This window comes from Clytia hemisphaerica, unplaced genomic scaffold, assembly GCF_902728285.1.
Source record: "Clytia hemisphaerica strain Z4C2 unplaced genomic scaffold, Clytia hemisphaerica genome assembly, whole genome shotgun sequence".
NCBI classification, from domain to species: Eukaryota; Metazoa; Cnidaria; class Hydrozoa; order Leptothecata; family Clytiidae; genus Clytia; species Clytia hemisphaerica.
The window spans coordinates 242,776-269,461 of NW_027103598.1; the positions used below are offsets into that span (position 1 = coordinate 242,776).

General features: G+C 38.2%; 2 protein-coding genes across 2 annotated transcripts in view; one reads left to right on the forward strand and one right to left on the reverse strand.

Moving 5' to 3' along the window:
* Positions 1–26,686, forward strand: part of LOC136801880 (DNA topoisomerase 3-alpha-like) — a 62,740-nt gene that overhangs the window by 9,504 nt on the left and 26,550 nt on the right. The window contains exons 11-14 of the mRNA XM_067058543.1: positions 12,697–12,742; positions 13,640–13,694; positions 14,003–14,077; positions 15,087–15,169. Coding sequence (XP_066914644.1) covers positions 12,697–12,742; positions 13,640–13,694; positions 14,003–14,077; positions 15,087–15,169 — 259 coding nt within the window. The remainder of the gene's footprint in view (positions 1–12,696; positions 12,743–13,639; positions 13,695–14,002; positions 14,078–15,086; positions 15,170–26,686) is intronic.
* LOC136801855 (streptococcal hemagglutinin-like) lies at positions 694–12,175 on the reverse strand. The gene is made up of 5 exons (XM_067058518.1): positions 3,777–12,175; positions 2,995–3,089; positions 2,105–2,590; positions 1,612–1,734; positions 694–1,046 (listed from the first exon to the last, which is right to left on the reverse strand). The coding sequence occupies exons 1-5, from the start codon at positions 12,173–12,175 to the stop codon at positions 694–696; spliced, it is 9,456 nt and encodes a 3,151-aa protein (XP_066914619.1).

A 26,686-nucleotide genomic window follows, 5' to 3' on the forward strand; every position in this document is an offset into this window, starting at 1 on the left:
TCCCTGGTTGTGCTTTAAATTTTAAATAGTAACTTTCAATAAATTGTTTATTCACGGCTGTGTGACCACTATCCCGCCATTATGAAAATAACTGCTATTTTTATTTCAGATATAGACCCGTGCGTGGAGCAAGCTACAGTTTCAGCTCTTCACTTCTCTAATTTTATTTGTTTAAAATCGGCAATCAGGCTAAGAAAACATCATCCAGTCTGATTTTAGATGTAATTTTTACTGTGAAGAAATTGCAAACTTTGCTTTGCTTGCAGAAGGTTGATGTTTTTACTATTTTTGCTAAAAGGGAGTTTGCAAGTTTATTTACAGAAAGTGCTACAGATCTGGACAGAAAAAATTGAAATGAGTGCACTTGTAGTAAATATAGCAAAAATAGTGATGAAACAAAAAAAAGGTTTTCTTAGGGAATGATTATCCCTTATTCGATGAAATTTAAAGTCCCCGTCAACAAGAAACTCTTATAAAGGACGCTCCCTTATTCGATAAACTCCCTTATTCAATGAAAATCCAATTCCACTTGAAAATCGAATTAGAGAGCATCAATTGTAGGTTAAACGTCAAGATTTATACGAATTGAAATATATTTATTTAAAAATTGTATTGAGAAAAAGTACAAAAGTGAAAATCATAATTTGATAAAATCTTAGTTATGGAGAAATATCCAAAAAAAGTATTACGGCGTCACTCATCTAACTCGTTTTCAAGGTTTTGAAGGGAGTCTCCATCTTGTGACTCGCCATCTTGGGCGATTGTGTTATCGTCGTTGCCAAGGATACCGTCGATGACGTCATCAACCAGAACTTCTTGTCCTTGAACGATAGAAGGGGCGGACGCCACTAAGGGCGGTAAATCTCCTAAAAGATTATTTCGCTCTGATTGAACAGGACGCATGTAATTCTGTGATGTTATTTGATCGACATCTTGTTGTCCGGCGATTTGCGCGTCCGCTTGTTGGTTACCGTTGTTCTGTACAACACGGAACGCGCTTCTCTCAGATCTAATGTTCATCATTAAGAGGTTAGGTTGTAAATGCCCTGTAAAAATTGAGGAGAAACTATTTTAGTGCAGAGATTAACAGTTATAACATTTCAAAACCCTAAAGCGCTTAGATTTACCAACTCTGACATAAACCTCTTACGCATCCATTCATACTATATGGTATAGGTAGGTATGGTATATCAGTTTTAGTTGACCTGGCGTGATCTGTTCTTCGACAAATATCTTTGGTCACTTGATTCAACATTCATCTAACGTTATTTATATGCACGTTGTGAACATTAGATAAACGTTGAAACAACGTTGTGTGTCAGCTAGGAGGGCAGTCATTTCCCAAGTAAATTTTAGTAATTAATTCGCCTTCCAGACGCAAATCGATGAGAAAAACTCTATTACTCTCTTTAATTCGATCTTCAAGGAACCAATAATTTTCTTCGAATTAGAGAAAGATTCGAATTACAGAGAGTATTTTATACTACTTTCCAGCTGAGGGGCAATGTTTCAGTTCGAATTACAGAAAGATTCGAATAATGGAGGTTCGAATTAGAGAGGGTTGACTGTACTCTATTACTCTATTAAAACAAAAATATGACCGAAACTTACCTGCAGGTAGAGCCTGTTCCTGATCAATTTGTGGCGGTTCTGGAGCTTGCAGCATTCCCTCCATATTCAAGATTGAATTGTTTGTATTTTGTAATGGGAGTTGTAACGTATCTTGTTGCGGGCCTGTAAAACAAATGCATTTCTGTTTGTAAAATTGTGCTATGTTAGGGGTCGGTCTTTTAACCTTTCAAAGGTTTTTGGAGGTCCCATCCGCACATACCCTCATCTGCCAACCCTACTAACCCCCTCCCCAGGATTATTGTTTGTAAAATTGTGCTATGTCAGATTTCAGAATGTTTGGCCTTGAAATGCAACTTGTCTTATGATATATATTATGATGTACTTAATACGCTTAATTTCTTTACTTAAAAGCTTTGATTTAAAAATCTGTGAAAAAAAATACTGTCCTAGTAATTTCTGAAATCTGAGGCTCTTAGTTCTTAATTAGTTCTTAGGTTTTAGTCTTATATTGTTCTTATAGTCGTAAACTTACCAAGGCCATTTTCCAAATTTTCAAGAATTTGGACAGTTGGAATTCTCTGGAGCTGTCTTGTTTGCTCTATAATATTACGGGCGGTATTCGTTGGGCGGGTTGTTGATGAATCACCCGCCATCGGAATCTCAAATGAAAAATTCGAAAGTCCACCCTCCTGGCGTAATAGTGCACTTGATGTGCCATCCATTGGATAGTCGAATGAATAGTTGGAGAGCAATCCGCTAGGGCGTGTACTAGATACACCCTGGCTCAATCGGGCAATAGAATTTCTTGAAGGCGTCCCGCCCTCCTGTAGAAGTACTGATGCACCATCAGCCGAATTCATTGACGGTCGACTCATTGTGATTGACGGGAGTGCACCGACATTCAAACCAGAGTTTCCTGATGGTGTTAATCCGCCTCTCAAGGGCGGTAATTCAATCTGTCTGTCGCTTTTCTTGGACTTCTTTTTGACCAAGGTCTTCTTTCGTTTCTTGACTTTTCCTGGAAGTAGATGTTTTGATTAATTAGCAACAGTTGTTGATTTACATGTTTTTTTATAAGCATGCAAAAAATTCAAAAACTGGCTTGGAGACGCTTAAATCTGAAGGCTGAAAATGCTTGAAGAATGCTTTTTTCCCAAGCAAAATTTTAGGGAAATTTTGAATGTACGTAAAAACACAACCAAAAACGCCTGGTCTCTGAAAATGAAGGCTCGAGGTAATGCTTAGCATATGCTTAAGTTTTTGTCATATCTGAGTGAATGATCGTCATTGAATTAATGGTTGCTGCAAAGGCTGCTTCGAATTTAATTCACTAGATTCTAAGCATTATGACGATGAGGCTTTTATCAAAAAAGATTTCACCGCTTAGGAAAAGAATGTGGGAATTGAATAAATGAAGTTTACCTGTACGCTTATCAATTCTCATTGTTGATGGATCGTCGAGCGGGAACTCGCTGTCTGAATATTGATCATCAGTACGAACTCGATCGTCATCAGAGCTGGAAAAAGAAAAACAAATCGAATATTAAGATTAAAACGAGATAAAGTCTTCCATGCTGGTAGTCTACACCTAACACTCTCTTTTATGTACATGATGGGTCTTGATTTAGGAAGTCACAAAGAAGGCAGAGTATAATGAGCGGAATAATATACAGTTGACATTCTCCAATTCGACGATACGCTCCATTATTCGATAATTTTGAAAATTCAACTCCTCTCGAAAATCGAATTAGGGAGCGTCAACTGTGGTTACAAATACTGGGGCTTCTAAAGGTCGAACTAACACTTAACTTCGATAAACACTTTAGCTTATTGTTTAAATATAACACACAAAATGGTAGCAAAGCTATGTTAAGGCATTTTTCAACCATCGAACTTTTAATTGATAGAATATCTGTTTACTATACTTTTTACCGTAAGTATGTCTAATATCGATATCCCCTTCTAATTTCGACACCCTTCTCTAAATATAGGAATAATCAGAATGTTGGAATCGCTGATGGAAACTGTTTTTCTTTACTTAGCAAACAGAGAAGAAAAAATCTTTTGTCTATAAGTGATCCCAACCTATTATTCCCATCTCTAAAGAAGGGTGTCGAAATTAGAAGAAGAGGGATGTCGACATTAGACCAACTTACGGTACTTGACATAATAATAAATGAAGTGAAAAAGAGAAGACGACTTACGAGAATTCTTCATCGGTTTCCTTTTGGTTTTCATTCACGGTCTCCTTTGAATCCGTTTTCTTTGGTTCAACAGATAATGACATGTTGCTCTTACTTCTCCGAGAAGATCTTCTCGCTGATAAGTGTGATTTGTGAGAACCTTTTGAAATCGGGATATCGGAAGCGTCTCCATCTAAATCGGATTTTGAACGATCGGATTTTGAGCCATGTTTTACACCGTCCGACCAGTCGCCAGATGACGAATCCTTCTTCGATTCAATTGATATCTCTCGACTTGCTGATCTCGATCGTCTTGATGTTCCAGATCTCACATCCAAATGGACCACAGAAGCTGGTTCTTGAATAGCTTCAAAAGTCTTAAAGAATGAATTTCCATCGCATCTTGAAATTAAAACTTCAGTCGATTCAGTAGACGTATGCGAATCTGATTTTCGTCTGGAATTTTTGCGTGATCTTTCTCGACTGGTGCCGGATCTTGAACTATAATAACGTGAATCACCGGATCTGGAATAAGATGTTCCGCTCCATTGACCGGACCTTGAGTACGAACTTGCGCCCGAATAACTGGACCTCGAATAACAGCTTGCGCTCGAGTGAAAAGACCTCGATCTTCGACTAGAATGACCAGATCGCGAAAATGATCTACTGCGCCTATGCACAGACCTCGATCCTCGACTGGAACGGTCAGATCGCGAAAATGATCTACTGCGCCTATGCACAGACCTTGATCCTCGACTAGAAAAGTCAGATCGCGAAAACGATCTACTGCTACTACGCACAGAGCTCGCTCTTCTACTGGAATGGCCAGATCGCGAATAAGATCTACTGCGTCCACGCACAGAGCTCGCTCTTCTGCTGGAATGGCCAGATCGCGAATAAGATCTACTACGACCACGTACAGAGCTCGTTCTTCGACTGGAATGGCGAGATCGCGAATATGATCTACCCCGACTACGCACAGACCTCGATCTTCGACTGGATTGTTTAGACTTCAATCCCATCTGTCTGCTTGAATGGCGAGATCGTGATAAAGATTTATTTGACATCATGTCAAACGATGAAGCGGATCTTGACACTTTCGTCTTTGAGCCTGATCTCTTGGATGATTTAGAAGGCTTTCGTCCTGGACTCAACAAATGAGCGCTTAACTCTCCCTTCGAATAACTTGATTTTCGTGAACGCAAACGTCCTCGCGAGCGGCCACGGCTTTTCGACTTTTTGCGGTCAGACTTCCCTCGATGCACTGATCTACTTAATTTCTTGTCATTGTTATCTACTGATTGGTCAGAGTTTTCCACCTTGATGGTGGGAAGTGCTAGGTAGGATGCTGATTCGCACCAGTCCGAACAATCTTGGTTGCTATGCGATGATTGGTGTGTGGAAAAATGTGATCGCCCCACGTGACTTTCCGATTTCGATCGTCGACTTTTTTTCCCGATGTCCGCAAATAAATACGACATTTGAATGGATTGACATGAATCTACACGTCTCCTTCTCGAGTCGGCCGATTTTGATCTCTTATTGCCGCTTCTCTTTGACCAATCAATAGAACTGCCTGGTCGTTGCGAATCTTTTCTTGATTTACCACCTTTCCTTCTATAGCTTTTGCTCGATTGGCCAGCTTTCGAATAAGAGCCTCCATACAATGAAAATTCTTCTGAAATAGATTTCAGTTGACTGTTTTGTCTCCTTCTACCGCGATGGAAACCCGTAGGTGCCGGACTGGTCGTTGCCGTATAAACGACAGCATCTCCGAGTGGTTTTAGGCTCATCGCTCGGTTCTTTCTGGTGAAATCATCACTCATTGTTTTTGGAAGTTCTTTTGTTGCTTTCTCCGTAGAAATACTTAACGATCTTTCAGATACGGACTTGCTTGAATCATGGTGCGATGGACTTCTGTGACTTGCTGATTTATGAGTTTTCGAGTTCGATCTTCTATGGCTACCGGACCTGTGAGATTTTGAGTGTGACCTATCCGCTTTTGACGCGTCTGTACGGCTGACAGACCTGTGAGATCTTGAGCGCGAACTTCTACGGCTAACCGAACTATGAGATCTTGAATGTGACTTCTCCGCTTTTGACGCGTCTGTACGGCTGACAGACCTGTGAGATCTTGAGCGCGATCTCTCCGCTTTTGACGCGTCTGTACGGCTGACAGACCTGTGAGATCTTGAATGTGACTTCTCCGCTTTTGATGCGTCTGTACGGCTGACAGACCTATGCGATCTTGAATGTGATCTCTCCGCTCTTGACGCGTCCGTACGGCTGACAGACCTATGAGATCTTGAATTTGACCTCTCCGCTTTTGACGCGTCCGTACGGCTGACAGACCTATGCGATCTTGAATGTGATCTCTCCGCTCTTGACGCGTCCGTACGGCTGACAGACCTATGCGATCTTGAATGCGACCTCTCCGCTTTTGACGCGTCTGTACGGCTGACAGACCTATGCGATCTTGAATGTGATCTCTCAGCTCTTGACGCGTCTGTACGGCTGACCGACCTATGCGATCTTGAATACGACTTCTCCGCTTTTGACGCGTCTGTACGGCTGACAGACCTGTGAGATCTTGAGCGCGAACTTCTACGGCTAACCGACCTATGAGATCTTGAATTTGACCTCTCCGCTTTTGACGCGTCTGTACGGCTGACAGACCTATGCGATCTTGAATGTGATCTCTCCGCTCTTGACGCGTCCGTACGGCTGACAGACCTGTGAGATCTTGAGCGCGAACTTCTACGGCTAACCGACCTATGAGATCTTGAATGTGACCTCTCCGCTTTTGATGCGTCTGTACGGCTGACAGACCTGTGAGATATTGAGCGCGAACTTCTACGGCTGACAGACCTATGAGATCTTGAATGTGATCTCTCCGCTTTTGATGCGTCCGTACGGCTGACAGACCTATGTGATCCCGCCTTTGATACACTTCTATGGCTGACAGACCTGTGCGATCCTGACATTGATATATCAACTTTTGATTTACTTCGTTTGCTCAGAGATTCATGTGATATTGAGAGTAAATGTTGAGCATCTCCACCGTGACTTTCCGTGACAACTATGGAGGGACCTTTATGACTTGATCTATGCGAAACTGATAGAGACCTGCTTGTTCCCGCTTCAGCATGTGAAAGGTCAGCTCTCGTTGAACTTTGGCGGCTTTTGGAGATGGAGCGATCTCTTACCCTGGAGTCTTTTGAATGTCGATCAGTTCGCGAGCTGTGACTTTTAGATGTCCCGTCAGGTCTTAAACTATGACCTTTAGATACTCCGTCATGTCTTGAGCTATGACTTCTAGATGGTCGATCAGATCTTGAGCTATGACTTTTAGATGTCTCCTCAGGTTTTGAAATATGGATTTTAGATGTACCAGAAAGCCTTGAGCTATGGCTTTTAGATGGTCCGACATGTCTTGAACTATGACTTTTAGATGGTTCCTTAAGTCTTGAGATATGGCTTTTAGATGTGCCATCATGTCTTGGGCTCCGACTTGTAGATGACCGATCGGGCCTTTGGCTATGGCTTTTAGATGTTCCTTCATGTCTTGAGCTATGACTTCTCGATGCACTAGCATGTCTTGACCTATGACTTTTAGATGGTTCCTTAAGTCTTGAGATATGGCTTTTAGATGTACCATCATGTCTTGGGCTCCGACTTGTAGATGCTCCGTCAGTTCTTGGGCTATGACTTCTGGATGATCGATCTGGTCTTGAGCTATAACCTTTAGATATTCTATCCGTTCTTGAGCTATGACTTTTAGATGCATGTGAATGTGATCGATCAGATGTTCGGCTTAATGCGCCAGATTTATGATGACTTGTCGCGCTTGCTGATTTTGTAAAAGAAGCCTTACTAAGCGAGCCCTCCCATGCCGAAGCAAACTCACTACTATCCTCGTCTTCATTTTCATGAGCTGTTGCTATGACTGAAAAGTATTTCTTCTCAAGCGGTTTGGTGGTTGACTTTGTATCGGATAACGCACTCTTCGAACGGGCGCTTTTACTGACTGATTTCGAACTTTTATGTGATGTATCTCTTTTTGAATGTTTGCTTCGCTCAGATACGAATAATTCGACAGAACCAACCGATCGTGAGCTTTTATTTCCCAACTTCGATGAATCATCTGAACTTTTGCTCGATAAGTCAGACTCTGGTCGGCTTTTCTCTAACCTCTTGCTGTCTTGAGATTTGCCTACTCTTGATCGAGACGATTTAGTTGATTCAGCTGCTCTTGCATCTAAGTTCTTTCTCGATCTCCCTGATCTCGAGCGTCCTCTTGACAAGCTTCTGCGAGATCTCCTAGACCTCGAGCGTCCTCTTGACAAGCTTCTGCGAGATCTCCCAGATCTCGAATGTTCCCTTGACAAGCTTCTGTGAGATTTTCTAGATTTCGAGCGTCCTCTTGACAAGCTTAAGTGTGATCGATCAGAAATATTTGTCTCGATTATCTTTTGCTTGGAGCTCGATTCAAGCCAATCAAAGCAATCAGATTTTTTCGTGCTACTCAGTGAGCGGTCACAACTTAGCGAGCGGTCGGATTTCCCAGCAAAACCGAGTAAGTGGTCAGATGTTCTAGAACAGCTCGGCGAGCGGTAAGATTTTTCAGCGAAATCTAGTGAGTGGTTAGATTTTCGATGGCTGCTCAGCGAACGATTAGATTTTGCGTGACAGCTTAACGATAGGTCATTTATTTCAGCGCAGCTCATCGAACGATCAACTTCGGGAGCACAATTTAGAGAAGGGTTAGATTCGGCAGCACAGTGTAACACTAATTTGTAAGATTTTGCCTGTTTCAGCTTATCAGTAGCTTCGAACCAATCAAAACAATCAGATCCCGCGCCTTTGCTCTGATCTGGTGAATCAGATCGTAGTGATTGTATGGAATCGTTAGAAATAGATTCTGTATCAGAACTGTCATCGTGGTCGGTAGGCTGGTCTTTGATTTCTCGTTCCAAGCTAACATCAATGTCTTCAATATCATTCTCCGAAGAAGCAGATTCGAGTTGAATTTCAGGAAGTTGTTTAAGGTTCGTTTGGTCACCCTTGTTCGAATTACTTTGTGATCGGCCCGAAGATGATTGATCTTCTTCACTATCCTTGCTATCACTTGGGTTGCTATCGTCATTTTCCTCTTCACTCCCTCCATCTGCAGATTCACTACCATCGCTTCCGCCGTCAGACCTTGAATGTGTAGTCTGCTCATCAGACGTTTGTGAAGTTTCTTCATTCGAGTCCTCTTTGTTTTCTGATGAATGAGTACTTTCATCTTGTGACGTCACACTTGTAGAGCTACGGCTAGGACCTGCATTCTCGTTTTCTGAAGTCACATTAGATGAGCAACTAGGACTTGCTACTATATTTTCTTCCTGTGACGTCGCATCTGTCGAACCACTACGACTGGGACCTACCTTCTCGTATTCTGACGACACATTGGTTAAACAGCTACGGCTGGAACCTTTGCTTTCTCCTTGTGACGTCACGTTACTTGTATTGCTACGGCTCGAGCCTGTATTTTCTTGTGACTCAACATTGGTGGAACTACCACTACTTGAGCCTTTGTTTTCTCCCTGTGACGTCGCATTGCTTGTACAACTACGGCTTGGGCTTGAATTTTCATTTTCTGACGTCACCTTGCTGGTAAAACTATCGCTAGATCCAGTCCCTTCGCCTTGTGACGTCACATTGCTGGTGAAACTTGTGGAAGTACTGTTAGTAAGAGATGTTCTTTCCTGGGAAGAACCAGAATCGATCTCAGATGCCCGCTGCGTTTTCTTCTTCTTTGGTCGACTACTCTTCACTCTATAATTTTTCAACCGTTTACAATTCAAACCAGCTTCATCATCATCAACCGATGTAGCAGAACTCTCATCTTGACGTCTTCTCGACATTCCCTGGTTGTCACTATCAAAATCTTTAAGCAGCTCCTTGAAGATCTCATCATCGCTTGTCCGCGCTGAATCTAAACAACGCCGACGTAGTGCTTCCCGTGATTCAAGATCTCCACTCGTAGATGAACTCTCCATTGATGGATCTGATGTTTCTGTATCCATTGGAAACTTCTTACAATCGCAATGCTGCAGCTTCTTATTATCCAGACTAAAGTACGGGACTCCTTTCGGCAAATTCATAGCATCGTTCTCAAATAACCCATGTAAGAAAGCTTTCAATTTCCAATTCTCTCGCCTCAAATTCCCCTCCGTCTTACGTCTCTCGTCCACTTCTTTCTGTAGCTTCTTGATCTCTTTCTTATCTGCACCACTTATCTTTACACCGTCGCTTGATTTCTTCTTTGCTGTGCACAGTTTCTTGAACAGGCGGTCAGCATGACTCTCATGATCTTTGAGTAAGTTTTGTTTGATTTTTATCCTGCGCTCAGAATCTGCCATCTTGATTTGCATCTCAACTAGCTCGTCTTTCAACTTTCGTTTCTCTTTACCATGCCTTTCTTCTTGCGCACGAAAATCATTTTGTGTGTCTTTCAATCGCTTGACTTTCTGCTCGACTTCAATGTTTAGCTTCTTAACCTGGAACTCTAACGATTCTCTGCTAGCCTGCTCAGCGGTTAATTTCTCCTCAATTCCACAGAGACCGTCAACTTTCTCGCTGAGTGCTTCATTATACTCATCTTTGACTCGGAGCTCATTCAAGCATCTGTCTGTATCTATCAAAAGCTTATCGAAGTCGACTTGCAACTTTTGTAGTTGTCTTGTCAATAGTTCTAGATTGTCTTCCTGGCTCTTATTTCTCTCAAACAAGTCCATAATTTCTTGGTCTTTCTTTTTAGAAATTGCTTCTCGTTGTGCTAGACTAGCAACCAAGTCGCTATTTCTCTGTAAAGTCGAATCAAGGCGTGCTTTTACATCCATAAACTGTTCTCTAAGCTCTCTCTCCCCTTCCTCTTTTGTGCAAAGCTTCTTATCTAGAAAATCAATCTCCTCGCATTTCCTATCCAAAATTCTTTTTTCATCTTCCAGTTTCTGAGATAGCCTAAAAACTTGTTTCTTTAAATCTCTCACTTTTAAAGAATACCCAGACTCTAGATCATTGACTTCTTCCTCTAACTCAATAATGAGAGATTTGCGGAGAGTTTGTACCTCGTCTAGATGTTGTTGATTTTCTTCTTCTTTTCGCCTAGCAACAAGATGTTGGATTTGTCTTTTGTTAACGTCCGCGTTATCCTTAGACTCTTGTTCACGGTTTGTTAGTATGGGTTTCCCAAGGCTAGATTTCATCTCAAAATTCACGTGATGATCCCTTTGTTTCATTCTTTCGATTTTCTTTTCACTGAAGATGCGATGAATTTCCGCTTGTTGAAAAGTATTTTCGGAGCCGAAACTTAGGGTTTTCTTTTGATTATTAATCGACTCATCTTCTCTTAATTGACCGGCATTCATATCTGGCTCAACGATTTCTTCAACGTCATCTTTGCGCATTTGCCGGAGCCATTCTGTATGCGATTCAACGTAATCTAATTCACGTTTCCCTTCTTCCACAGTCTGTTGGTGTTGACATAAACCATTGTCAACATTCTGTTTTGTTGGACAGCAAGTTGTAAAATGTTGACCGCCACCTCCTTTTGATGGTGGTTTGTATGAATTTTCAACGTTTTCGTATAAATGCTCACAATCTTTGTTTGCTTCTTCAAATTGTTGGATATCTCTTTCATTTTGCTGTTCAGTATATTCGCTTCCAACAGGTTTCTGTTGTACATCATCTATACCGTGGTAAACGTTTTTCGCAGTACGTCGTTTTTTATCAACGGCATCTAATCTTCGTGGTTTCTTCACCTTATTCCGAATCCGCAGTTTCCGCCCATCCTTTCTTTTCTCTTTCCATTGATCTGTTTCTCCCAAATCTTCGATTGTAATTGCAATGTCATTTTCAGCTTCATCAAGGTTCTTAGAATCTAAATATCCAGCGTTGCTAGAATCTATCAGCTCAATATTAGTGGATTCTATCGGACGCGGTTTCTCTACCAATAAAACATTGTCAACTTTTTCTACAACAAGGTCCTTATTCAGATCGTGCTTTGGACCACCATCGAAACTATCTTCAGTCGATGACGGTGTACTTGTTTCAGTTTTGACCAGCTCTGTGAAAGTTTTCTTAGCGAGGTTTGTGTCGCTAACCCTACCGCTCAAACCCAGATTCACACATAAATTCAACATTGAAGCTCCTGCAGAGCTCGCATCTCCAAGGTTTGTTTTTGTTCCAGAGCTGGTGATATCCAAGTGGAGTTTTGTTCCAGACATTGTCTTATTATTAACCTCCTTGGGCTTCAAACTTCCGCTTCCAAAATCATTGTTTGACTCAGAACCCGGATTTGTATTTGCTGTCGTCCCGTCTTGTTTGTTAAACATGAGGTGTATTTTGTTGGATAGACCTCCAGGCGTCGACATACTTCTCTAAGCCTTGGTCAGAAACCTTTAGATATTATCACCAAACATTGCTGCAAACTCACATGACGAAATATTCCATTTAAATCTTGAAATCTTGTTTTTCACATGAATTTTTGTTAAAAATGTAAATTCTCATGAAAATTTATTGTAGTCAGCATTTGAAAAATATTTGACGTCAATAGTGTTTCTCAAAATAATATCGACGTCAAAAAACAAAGTGAATTGAATACACAGAATCGGAATACTGACTTTCCTCGACTTCTGTGCCAATTTTTGGGGTTGGAATTCGTGTAGGCGTTCAATCTCATTTATTCTGTGACTCTTAAAAAATATCATTTTTTGTTGTTCTTCGTTAGTCTAGCATGACAAAGTAAAAATCAAGCAAAAAATAATCGAAGGAACAAATTATATATAAATTGATATTATCCCGTAACATTTATCGTATTATCAAATAACACCCATATTACCGTATTACACGGGATATAACGACTCTATGCAGTCTATTTTTATTCACTTTTTAGTGTCACATTCAAAAGAGGGATGTGCAGTTGATTTTAATTGGAAAAGGTAATTTTTCTTCAACTTCATTTCAGTTACAATCTGAAAATGTTTGAGCTGACTGAAAATGTTTAAAATGGCCTTCAGTTACATGAAATTTTGCAAAAATTAATCCCTGAGTTAACCCAGAGCTTTATAAAGCCCGAAGGGATAGATGTTGTGTTTCAAGCCATCGCAGGCAAAAAAAAATGAATATCGGAAAAAATATTTTTGCTATCGTTTTCGAAAACCCTCGAAGCTTCTGATTGGTCAAGTGCTGAATTATTCTATTGTAATGTCACGTGACTTAGGTAGCATTTCCTACCTAACTACGGCACACTTCTCAGCTGAAGCACGACATCTAGCGCTTCGGGCTTTAAAAATCTATGGTTGAACCACTGACAAAGGGTTTTCTGGGGTATAGAGACGAATTTAATTGCCGAAATTAGGTTAAAAATCATAAATGGTCCGGTTTGGCTTAGATTTTACACACTTTTAAGCTGATTTACTTAATACAATTCAGCCAGTGACTCAAAAAACAGTGATAGCTTTTATATAAGGGCCCCCCAGCGTGAATGCGCAATTGAGCTTTTTTGGTTACGTTAAATACGTGAATTTTCTCCTTTTCCGTCGATGTACAAATTTTCCGATGTGCAAATGTTTCCCCGATTTTGCATGTGTGAAACTCGAGAAAAATTTACGTGAATGCGTGAATTTCGAAACAAAATGTGCGAAAGTTGAGTCCGCTGGAGGGGGCTCACAAAACAGTGCATGGGAACTACTAAGATGGTTTCTTAGGAGAATGAAGACAATTCAACAAGAGTGCATCTTGTTATTTTTATTTTCAATCTCCATTATGAGAGGAAAGCGAAAGCTAAAAAAGAGTTCAATTTTGAGTTTCAAAAATTAATATTTTTTTGGTTTCAGGGGGCGATTATACAATGAACGCGTTTGTCAAATGTTTTGTCGGATGTGTCAAGAGGTATGGACATTCTTTTGTCCCAGAGGTTCTAGTTTCCAATCCCCACTCGATGTAATGATTCACTTGGCAAGTGATCGTACATTTGTCAACCTGAGGGAAATGGGTACAACTTAAGAAAGCAATCGCTCTCCCAAGCCTTTTTTAGTTTCTAATCCCCAGTTTTAGTTTCGTTCTCCCGAGAGCTCTCTCGATTTATGCCGTGAGCATTTGGTTAAAAGTGTCTATCAAGTGCAATAATCCTGATATAGTGATTTCTACTGGGGTTTCGCCTTGTTTTCCCCATTGATGAATTTCTTTTTTCTCTCCAGAACCCCACAGCAACAGTAATCAAAGTGGCGTCTAAACCAAAAAGTAAATGGCGTCCGTTGCCCCTAGATACAGTGGTAGGTTAGCAATCATTGAGTGTGATTTACAAGAAATACAAGTTTTTTGCTTTTTAATTTTTGGATTAATTGACAAAAAGATTATTTTAAACAATTGTTGAATTTGAAATACTAGAGATAATTAATGATAAATTAAATACTAGAGATTATTAATGATAATTTAAATACTAGAGATTATTAATGAGATTATTAATAATAATTTAAATACTAGAGATTATTAATGATAATTTAAATACTAGAGATAATTAATGATGAATTAAATACTAGAGATTATTAATGTTAAATTAAATACTAGAGATAAATATTGATAATTTAAATACTAGAGATTATTAATGATAAATTAAATACTAGAGATTATTAATGTTAAATTAAATACTAGAGATAATTATTGATAATTTAAATACTAGATAATAATGATGAATAAATACTATTAACTGATAATTACTAGAGATTAATGTAAATTAAATACTAGAGATAATTAATGATAATTTAATTACTAGAGATAATTAATGATAATTTAAATACTAGAGATTATTAAATTTCTAAGATTATATGTTAACTTAAATACTAGAGCTTATATTAATTTATACTAGAGATTAATGATAAAATTCCTAGCGATATTAATGTTAAATTAAATACTAGAGATAATTATTGATAATTTAAATACTAGAGATAATTATTGATAAATTAAATACTAGATATTATTAATGATAATTTAAATACTAGAGATAATTAATGATAAATTAAATACTAAAGATTATTAATGATGAATTAAATACTTTTGGTTGTAGCCCCCCTTTCGCAAATGACTTAAAGAGCCAGAACTCCGTAACTTCAAATGTTAAATATTTTTTTTATTTTGTAACTAAGAAAAATTGAGCGATCTCATGTAATACAGCTGGAGCACTTAATGGTTTAATCTGTGCCCTCCTTATTAGCTTTATTATATATGAATTTTAATAGATTGAACATATGAAATTTAAAACTTACTATCTTCCTCTATACTTAGGAATTAGAGAAGACGATTTCAAGGAAATTACGAATCAATGCAAAAGAAGTCATGAAAATCGCCGAGAAACTCTACACAAACGGGTGAGTGAGATTTGTTTTATCTCTGCTTTTGGGCTGGTGTAAAGATGTGCTCCAATGTATGGCAAGCTCTTTTTATCGATTTAATTCAAAACTAAAAATTAAATACAAGAAAAAATGACTACCTTGAACGAAAAAAATAAGTCTGAACTGACACACCTACTTGCAAAAATTCAAAGTTCTAACATTTGAAGCTACTCCTGTAGTTGTAAATATTGAAAAAGTCTAATTTGAAAGAAAGTCTAAAGATATTCTAGTTTATTCTAGTCCATTTACCAGCATGCCAGGAGAAGTTTACGTTGCTGAGATCCTTGACAAAATAAAGAGCTTCCTAGATTGACTAAATTGAGTGTGAAATTTGAAATGATTAAAAATCTTGAACTGGCTGAGATGTTCACTCCTCAAAAGCTAGTAGTGAGGTCTGTTAGCACATAAGAACGTAAGAATACTTCAGATGGTGAAAAAAGCATGAAATGAGCACAGATGATCCTTAGAGGGTCTAAAACTTAATTTTAAACAGTAACACCAAATTTTACCACCTGGCCACCTGCCAGATGACGTCATCAGGTGGCTGGGCAAAAATTATTTTTTTGAAAATATTCAAAATCTAATGGTTCCAGCGGAAAGAGCATGAAGTGCTGACGAAAATCGAGGTATAAAACATGCCTTGAAAATCTTCCTATCAAAAGTTACGAAGGTTGAAAGTTTTGTGATGACGTCATCACAAGCTTTTCCAGGCAAAACTTAAAAACCACGTAATTTTGGAATAAACTGACCAAATTTCATGTTTTATACATGAATTCATATCAAAATTCATTGCTTTTTCCGATTCTGATGTTCAAATTGAATTAAAAGCTCTAAATTCTACGGAATACTAAAACTTGGATTTTGAGGTTTACAAGGCAAATCAAAGGCAGGGGTTTCCCTTCAGGAACACAGTGTACAATCAACTATTTTTCTTTGGATGTTTTAAGCCTTCCTATGTCGTTTAGACCCAAGCATCAGAAGGAACTTGGATTTTTGACATGGATTCATGTATAAAACACCAAATTTGGTCATCTAGTTCCGTTATTACGGTATTTTTAGGTTTTGCCTAGAAAGGCTTATGATGACGTCATCACTTTCAACCTTCGTAACTTTTGATAGGAAGATTTTCAAGGCATGTTTTATACCTCATTTTTCATCAGCGTTCATGCTCTTTCCGCTGAAACCATCAGATTTCGAATATTTTCAAAAAAATAAATTTTTGCCCAGCCAGCTGATGACGTCATCTGGCAGGTGGCCAGGTAGGAAAATTTGGTGTTACTGCTTAAAATTAAGTTTTAGACCCCCTAAGGATCATCTGTGCCAAATTTCATGCTTTTATCACCATCTGAAGTATTTTTGTGCTAACAGACCTCACTATAGTGGACAACTGATGAAAAAAGACAAAGTGCTGGTTTTGTGTCAAAAAACAAAGTAGACAAAAATTACAAAAAATAAAGTTGATATGTAATATAGCTGAAAATGGTCCGAAAAGTAAGGAATTGTTAAGAAACTGCTCAGGCTAAGAATAAGAAAACAAGTTTTAAGGAATAGAAAGTTAAATTTGAACTTGCACACATTTACAATAACAAAAGGATGATAATAAGATATTGCTGAAACGATATTCAATGTGTCAAAAAGAGAAAATATATATTAGTTACATACTTAGCAAATCTTTACTTAGCAGCTAGGTAAATAAGGAACTTTAAGGCTCAAACTCTCTCGAAAAATAAGCAACTCCTGGCTCGGAGCTAAGTTTAGGTTCCTTATAAAGAAAACGTGTAAAATATGAATTATTTTTGTGCATAAAATGTACAAATTATTCTCAAATTAAATTGTTTGTAAAATTCACAACAAAATCTTGAAAAAGGACCAAAAACTAAATGAATATGCAAGGAAACTTAAGACCCTAAGGGAATACTTTTATGCCCAGCGATACCGTCGTCTAGATAAATGACACATCTGACGGATTTTGAGCGCCATCTTTTTGTGATTTTAAATGTAACCAAGATGAGCAACAAAATTGTATTTTATGAGTTTCTCAGTTCACAGGAGTTACGTATCTACTCGGAAGGTTTATCCAATGTGTATATATCATCAGGATTGAAAAGAATATCCTTTCTCAATGAGTCTAGGCCTCCATCTGACATTTGTTTCATCTTTGAGCCGTCTGTCAATTCGAATTTCCACTTCGCCATTTCATTGTTGATCATCATTCTCAGGCGTGATAAGGGCATGTAGTGGGCGTGATTAGTGAAGACATAATTCATTTTATGACAAAATACCGAACCCTCGGCAAATCGCGAATCCTCGGGAGATTGCGAACTCTTAGGAAAACGCAAAGAAACTGTTCCTGAAAAAAATTAATAAGAAAAAGATAAGAAATCTTAGAAATATGATAAGCAAAGCAACAACACAAGAACAATTATTTATGCTTACAATATTAACAAATTCTTCAATCAGCATCTGTATTTTAAAGATACAAACAAGCTTTTCATAAGAACATACTCTATAAATCGTAATACTAGTAATCTCATGGTTATGAGGGAAATTCGGGATAAATTTCCCGAGGTCAATTTTGAAATTTGACCAAGGGTAATTTATCCAGAATTTCACGAAAACAAGCATGGGATTCCTGGTTAATCTCATGGTTTGGATTGAAATTCTAACAATTCTGAAAGACGTCAATTTAAAACTGGAAATCAATCGGAAAATTTAAAAAGAGGTCTCAAAAAGTCATAGGGACGCGAATCGAGTTTTAATTGGATAGTATTCCATTTACTTAAGCCTTTGAAGTTAGTAAGAAAGTCAAAAATCGTGATGATATTCCAAACGAAGAAAATTTAACTTTTGCGGGAAATTACAAATTAACGTAAGCAAAAACGTCAATCGAATTTCAATCAACCATGAGATTACATCATAAATTTGCAGATAAATTAGGAGTAACTCCATCATGGAATTTGGTAACTGAACCTAAGAATGTCATCATTAGAACATTTTAACTGTAACTCTAATCACACCTGAAGCATAAAAATTGCCGTCACCCGGCGTCGCACCCGCCGTCACCCGGCGTCGCAAAAGCCTTTTGGATGGTGAGGGAGGGTAATAAGATTGAATTCTATTCACTAAAAGTATTTCTTCATTGACTCAAAAAATTCTTCAGTTGTGATTAGATGCCCGATTTTGGTTAGATCCTGATTTATCTTACTATACTAAATGTGTTTATGAAAAATGTGTGTAACGCAAGATGGTAGCAAAGCAACGATTTCGAATGGTTTGTCAGGGGGTTGGTTCGAGTATGAAAGAGGGATTTCGTACAGTTTCGAGACAAAAAGATCTTATTGTCTTTCGAATAAGCAGTTGATGATATGTCCCAGTTTTGATCTTATGTTTAAAATTTCATTTCATCTATTATTAAGTGGAAAATTAGGATTACCCTCCGATAAAACCCCCGTCCAAAAAAAGATTTGCCGTTCGAATCGAAGAAGCCCCCACAGTGACTTTTTAACGAAAATAATTCTGACGTCGATTAAGGCCGGTGCAAATGAATCCAACATTTGATCCAACATTATTGTTGGATCAAATGTTGGGTTCGTTTGCGCAAGTCATGAAATTGCAACTTTTTAAGAAAATTGTTGGAAATCATGTTGGATGTTTGATCGCCGTCAAACTTTTCAACCAACATTTTTTAATGAGATTGACGTCACTTTTATGTTGGTTTCAATGTTGGATGCATTTGCGTAATCATGTTGGATGAAAATATTTGACGTTTTTTGCGCAAATGACTTTTCATGCAACTTTTCGAATTTTTCCACGTGACTTTTCGTCCAACATGTCGTCCAACAATGAATTGGAAATGTTGGATTGAATGTCGGATTCATTTGCGCCGGCCTTTATTTAAAACATCACGTGACGTAAATTTTCGAATTTTAAAAGGCGTGGCACCTTCTACGAAAAAGTTAGAGTTTTTAAATAGTCAATGCGCAGGTAAAAAACGGAGGTCTTCCGCACAAGAAGCGGATATAAGTTGCTGTCCCGTTAGTTCGGATATGCCCACGATTGTTTTGAAATCAAAGTATTTATTATTTGGTCTTTCTTAAGGCGCGTCAAGTCGACCGCAAATTCGTTAATACAGTAACATTTCTTATATCTTTTCCATTCTTACAAACTTATGATACATTTGACGCTTTCAATTTGACGAATTTTCAAGCAACATCCTCTCACTCAATTTGGAGCATAAAAAGGTATTTATGAGAAATCTTCCAACTACTCTATGTATTCCCGTGGTTGATGAAAACTAATTCGAATTCCCCTTAAAATTAAAGTTAGAGAGCATCAACAATACCATCTTTATCATCCTAAGGACTTTCGATGCGCAAGCTAAACCGGCGTTTGCGACGTATGGTCTAAGAAAATTGTAATAATATTTTCGGATTATTTTCCCCAAAAAGTGAAGAATATCTATGATGAATTTTGAAAAACACCATTCTTATAAATCCTTGAATAACGAGATTTGAAATGCTTTTGAAATTGTTTCAGAAAGTTGCTCAATTCAAGCAATAAAGATTTAGAGGCGTCTAGGGCTAATACTAATAAGGCCGTTATGCCGTTATGTAAAATGTTTTTATAATGAAAAGACAAACCTGGCGTAGAAGAAACGAAGAACAGAAAATCAGCGCCATTTGGTAATTCCGATGGTTCATCAATGTCAAATTTTTCATCGCCCTCATTTGGAAGAGTTTTATCTGCTTTTATGTCATCATCAATTATATTATCTGCCGATCCTTGACAAGCTTGTACAAAAAAAAGTTTTGGTTTCCCTTTGAGAGTGGGGCATTTCTTTCTGTCAAAATAACTTCGTATCTTTCGAAAACTCATACTTTCCCCGTCGTTACAAGCAATGCCTTTCTCGTAGCCGTGGGAAGTTATGCAACAAACAAAGCAATCATACTCTTCGTGGATGTCAGAGATGTTCTTCAATTCTTTTTTCATTTCCTTTCGATTTAAGTTTTTGTGTATATTGATGTCGAATTTCAGCCACTTAAAGATACTACGAAACATATCTTCATCCTTTTGACTCCCATCACGACGTTTTTTTTCTTCTTCTCCGAAGTCGTTGTGGAAAATGTGACAAATTCCTCTCGGTTCAGACTTCATTTCGTAGTAGCCTATATAAAATTAGATGAAATCAAACGACACGTAATTCCTCAAATGGTAACAATTAATATAAGATTTTAGGTACGGTGCTCTTTTAGGGGCCAGCTTTCGTTGGAAGACCGCGCTAAGAGGAAAATATACTGATAGAAAATTTTCATTTGATAGGGGGTTCGTGAAAATAACTTCATGTGAATTATTTCTTGCCTATTTTTCCTCGATATATTTCATAGGTTTATCCTTTGTAGAACATCAGTACTCCTCAAATTAAAAATTTAATTTAATTCATTGAGCTAGTTTACCTTCTTCGATTGGTCCAATTTCTTCTCCAACAATCTTTCCAGACTGCTTGATTGCGATTGAAACTGGAAATATTTAAAAAATACTCGTTGATTTGGCGCCTTTTAATAGAAATATTTTGAATAAAGAGCACGATTCCCTCTTTTCAAAGCTAAGAGTTGCTATCACAGATTTATAAAGCCCGAAGGGCTAGATGGCGTGCTTTGGCGGAAAAGTGTGCCGCATTTCGGTAGGAAATCCTTGCGCTTGACCAATCAGAAGCTTCGTGGATTTTCGAAAACAATAGCAACAATATTTTTTGAGATATTTTTTATAAATCTCTTTGCTTGGAAAAGCTTAAAGAACTCCATCTAGCCCGTCGAGCTTTACATAAATCTGTGTTGCTATTTGCTAGGTAAAAAGGAAAGGAAGTTACTGTTTAAAGAGCCTTTTGAAAATAGGTTCCCCCATCAACTACGCTGCTGTTTGTGTGGTAGACAATTATTTATACTAGCAAGCCTCTGCCTTTCCTTGGACACAGGAATGCGGGAATAGCGCTTATAAAGAGTTCTTAAAAAATAGATAAATGGCCGTGGGATAGCGGAAGGCCAACGAACGTAGTGAGCCCAAATGCAAGCGTAAGCTGCTGCGGAATATAACGACGTGGTTTACTAGTCTACAAATTCATTAATTATAGCTGTATTTTACTGAAAGGCCTTTTTTAAATAAAAGGATTGATACAAACTATTGAATTGTTGTGACAATTTAACCAAACCAGGTTATGAGAACCTTGGGTGAAAGTATTAATTTTAGATAAAATACGGATCGTCCTGTAAAAGAGCAGCCGCAAAAGTGGTCGAACTAAAATTCTACACATTACTCAAATTTGCCTGATGAGAAATAACTGATGAGAATTTTAAGTAAAAAAGTCCTCCCGAATATCGCTATTGGGAAAGAGTCATGCGTATTTTACAGTTCAGTCCACAAATTACCAAATTTACTAACCTGGGTTATAAGGAGATTCCTTGTTTTTACAAAGCTTTGACAATTCTTTGATAAGCTTAGTTCTTTCTTCTTTATATTTTAAATTATTCGCCAGGCTTTCTGATGGGAATCTAGCAACAAACGTCTGACGTTCTGTACAAAAATTTCCATCTCCTATCTTAGTTTTAACATCATGTACCATGCTTTCTGATAGAATGAACCGGATAACCTCGGAAAATTTTTTGTTTACGGAAGGAAGATCGATTTCTGTAAACTCTTTCAATTTAAGACGAATTGAAATTCTTTGAGATTCTTGATCCCAGCCCGTTAATGTTACATTTTCTACTCGGTGGTCGGAGTTCATCAATCCTTCTCTCAGTGCTTCAACCCAACTCTCGGATACTTCAGAATTTCGATCTTCCAACAAAGCATTTATTGAAATTTCAACTGTCAGACGGTTTATTTTTGACTTTACGTTTTCTTCTTTTTCAACTCCTATCAAACGACTTTTAACTTGCTTCACAGCATCATCTGCGAATGATTCCGCGGTAAGATGTGTCACAAGAGCTTCTTGAAAAACATCTTGTAATCTGTTTTGTGGATGTAACTCCGAGCTGTCAATGATTTTATCTACCTTGATAACAAAATACATTAAGCTCTCTTGTTTATCTATTGCCGGACCCATTTTAGGTTTATTTGAGTGATCAAGTAGTCTTAAGCCACTGGAGACTGGTGTACAATTCCAATCAGACAAATAAACTTCTTCTATTGGGATTCCGGATTTGAGCAAACCTCCTTTTAGTACTCCCCACATATCTTTTGAATCGTTCGTCTCGTAATTTTGAAACTTCTCTAGTGACAACGATAGCGAAGTGATTTCGAACTCTACTGTCTTGATTTCGGGGTCGAAATCATCTAACTCTACTCTATTCAATGAAGACTGATATTTGGTGTCAGTTTCATCTGGCAAGGCTTTATCACCAAGATATTTTTTTAAAGCTTTCTGGAATGCTTCTTCCAATTCACCAGCTTCTCTGCTGTTTAAATGAAGATCTATTTCCTTCGAAAGTTTTATCTTCACGACAATTTTTAGTATGAAGTTTTTGTTTGTCGTTGTCATGTAATCTTGTCGCTCAGCTTCTGTATTTCGAATATTTTCCTGATGACTAGAGCCTTCGGTTTTCTGGTGTGAGGCTTCCTTTGAGGCTAGGGTTAGACAGTTTAAAACTACTTTTACTGCGAAAGGCAGTGTGTCCTTTTTATATTCCAATAAATAGTATAAATCAATTTGGCGGTTTTTTTGGTCTGTTTTTTCATAGTCAGCAGCTGTTAAGTACATTGTCGCATTCTCGATAGCGATCAAAATTTCCAAAGCATACTCAAGTTCTCGTATCTTGCAAAGTCCCGATATTTTTCCTTTTATAAGCCCCTTACGGATATCTTCTTTCGAAAGGTGTTTCCACTTTCTCCAATAGCATGTTTCACACGTTTTGCATTGCGTACAGTGTAATACTTGTAAAAGGCTTTTACATGATATACATGCTTCCATGTTGATAGCTCGCTCGGAAGTTGGGAATTCAGGGATTTTCAATAGCAATTGCGCAATGAGAATTATATTAAGTCGAGAAATTTGGATGGAAGGATGAAAGATGTCATTATTTTTATCTTCGTATATTATTTCAATGGCTTCTTGATTGCTCTCTAAAAGTTCCTTGACAATTTGAGACCTTTTGGAGAAAATCCGGCTCAACGCTTCACCGCCATTAGCGGCTGTTGGCTCGGCATCCAGGGAGAAACACTCCAATAGTTGTTGTAAAGAGTTTTCTGCTATCGAATTCAATGCGGATAACTGTCCCTTTACACGGATTGTTTGGTTCTCTCCTGAAGATCCTGAGGTTGTCGTGGGTGAGCCGGCTAGTACGAGATCAGCCATTCGAATCTAAAGAAAATAAGATATATTTATATAGGTGATAGTTTCGCCAAATACCTTGTTTTTTTCTTATAATCACTATCCAATTATTTCTCTCAGTCTTTCCCGCACGAACACATCCCGGGTTGGACATAAGTAGTAGGAGGTAAACCATTAGGATCCGTAGCATCTTTCGTGGTACGTAACCTCATGTGGTTGGTTCGAAATTAGATTGGATTTTGAGCCTTTTTGCGAGAGGGCCTGCGAATCTGTAGCCTGGATATCCAAGCTCAAAACTTTAGAAAAAACTAAATTTACCTCAACATACAAGTTCTAAAATTATAGTGCTTGGCCTCCCTAGAGAATGAAAGTGCAAACCCATGTTTCCAGAACTCTCATAGCCAACCCAGGGCAGCCAAACAAAAGTTAATAAAAGGAGCCTCACAAGATCTAAAGCCATAAAACATCTAAAGATTACACCAAAGTCCACAAACAAGTTTGCATGTATCACCATGACCAACCATGTTTTCTTGGAAAATGAACTCGCCTCTGTTTCTTCTTTTTCATGTTTTCGTGTAACAGAAAGCTGTATGTTCACTAGCAAATGGTGGGTTAGCCTATTTTTATTGCAGAATGCCTCCACGCCATGTAGATCGGCCCTGACGGCTTTAGCGAAGTGAGCGCAAGCAAGCGGGCTGCATTCTGATCTGAGAAGGCAAATCGCTCTAGGGAGACCAGGCTGTAAACCAGAACATGAAATATCAAAAACTAGACTGTGAAATAGTTTACAGCCTGGGATATCCAGGCTAGCAAATCTGAAAAGATAAAAAAAATGAAAAGAAAAGACTCCGAACCCTGAATAAGGTTAAAAAATTAACGATTTCTTAAAATTCAATTAAGACCTGACTCGAGATCAGAGGAGAAAGTATTAAGTACCTGGTACCTGGTACCTGTACAAACAAAGGACTTAAACGAAAAGAAAACAGTGGGAAAACAGATGTAATATTTAGAGTCCGTGGGTCTTCAAAAAACGGGTTCGGCGCCAGGTAGGTGAAGGCTACCTTCAACAACACCAGAAAAAGTAGTAAAAGAAGAAAAATTGAAAAAGAAGAAAAAATCGAAAACAACGAAATACAACAAAAGCGAAAAAAGAAAAAAACCGAAAACATTGCACTAAATGGTCCCGTGTCCAACAAATTCAAAGAGAAAAAAGAATTGACATCAAAATTATGTACGCCAACGCAGACCAACTTACATCTGAGAAGATAAACGAACTACCAATCCACGCGCAGAAAGAGAAGCCGCGTATCATTGTAATCTGTGAAGTAAAACAAAGGTAGGTGGGCTAAAACTCATACACGAATACGAATTTTGCGAGTACACACTATTCAACCATACGTAGATACGTAGATAGGACGCGGCATTATAATATTGGCACACAAATCAAGCATCTGATTGTTAAAATCTCAACATTGCAGTTTGAGGAGGCCTGTACGATTGAAGTCCGTCTTGCCGACAGAAATGTTAGCTTTTGCATGTCTCTATCGTAGCCCAACGAAAACAGATTCATCTGAAGAAAATAAGACAAGAAATACTCTCACATATGTTTGATTGGTGATTTCAATTTCCCAGCTGGGAAAATTGGACCACACGGCACATCGAGGAGAGTAAAGGAGAGCAGTTGCGGGACATGCAATCTGCGACTCCTTTCGATCGTATTATTTTGACTTTCACCTTTACTTGTCACACTGAGCGCAAAGTTAATTCAAAGCGATATGTCTTTGATGATGGCGATTATGCTGCAATGAAACAGTCCCTTGTAGCACATCAATGGCAAGAGGGGTTACTCGATCTGATGGACGGAAGATCTGTAGAGGAAATTTGCCAACCATTCAAAAATAATTTATTGGATCTTAGAAATCAATTTGTTTCATTGAAAGAATTCGATTGTCAGAGCTGGAGGAGCAAGGGATCTATACCAATAGGAAATGATCTGCAAAAAAACTGATTGCACAGGAAATGGACCCGAACCTTGTGTCCAGAGGAAAAGAGACGCTATCGGCTTACCTATGTTACATCACGTAACAGGGTAAATCAGATGATGTCGCAAGCACATAGAACATACGAACAAAACATATGCACTAAAGCCAAAACGAAACCAAGAAAGGTCTTTTGGTCACATGTAAGAAGTAAGATGAAAGCTGCGACAGGTGTTTCTTCACTTCTCAAGTCACCTAAAGACAAGTCATCGCTACATCACGGATACACGAGAAAGCGTTCTCCGGAATTTCCACGAAGAACAGAACAAGATATTGCAGGGATCTGGATACAATTAAATCTTTTGGTCCTGATGAAATACATCCAAGGATGTTGAAAGAACTTGTCGATGAAATTTCCGAGCCCCTTTCAAGGTTTATGAATAAGACACTTGGTGAAGGGGTACTACCTGAGGATTGGAAGGTTGCTCACGTCACGCCCTTTTATAAAATATCACATTATCCAGTATCCAACCAGGATTACTCCCGGTAGGATAAAGTTGGTGTGATATTTCGGGACATTTGTGATCGTTATCTTAAAACAGCTATGTAATTTGTAAAATATCAGTGGATGAAATTGATGGACCCCTTAAAGAAAGTGTTCAAAATTATGTAAAGTTTTAGAATTTTTAAGGTTTCGAAGTTTGTTGAATATAATATGTTTCAGAGTTAAATGAGGATATTTTGTAAACAAAGTATTTTGTGGAGTATGTAAAAATATTTTATTTTAATCGGCTTTTGGAAAAATCCCAAGGCCAAGAGAGTTAAAAGTGAGAATATGTTGAGTCTGTGTGAAAAATTGAGAATTAAAATAAGAAAGGAACCTTCTGTGCTCTGGAGGTGGAGTATGCACAATATTTGCATATTTATTTGGTTGACTTGAGAGCCCCAAGACTTCAATTGAATAGAGCTGCGAAAGAAAAAATCTGGTAGAATGTCTTTGGGGTGAAAATAGACTAGAATTGTAGATTTTATGCAATGTAGACTGCTGTAGCAGAAGATCGTGATGTATGAATTTGAAATTAAAATTAACAACAGATGAGATGGAGACACCCCCACCAAGGGGGTGCCTGGAGACAGGTGCGGATCCTGGAGTAAGCTCTCCTTGCCACTCTAGAGTCGCCCACCATCTCA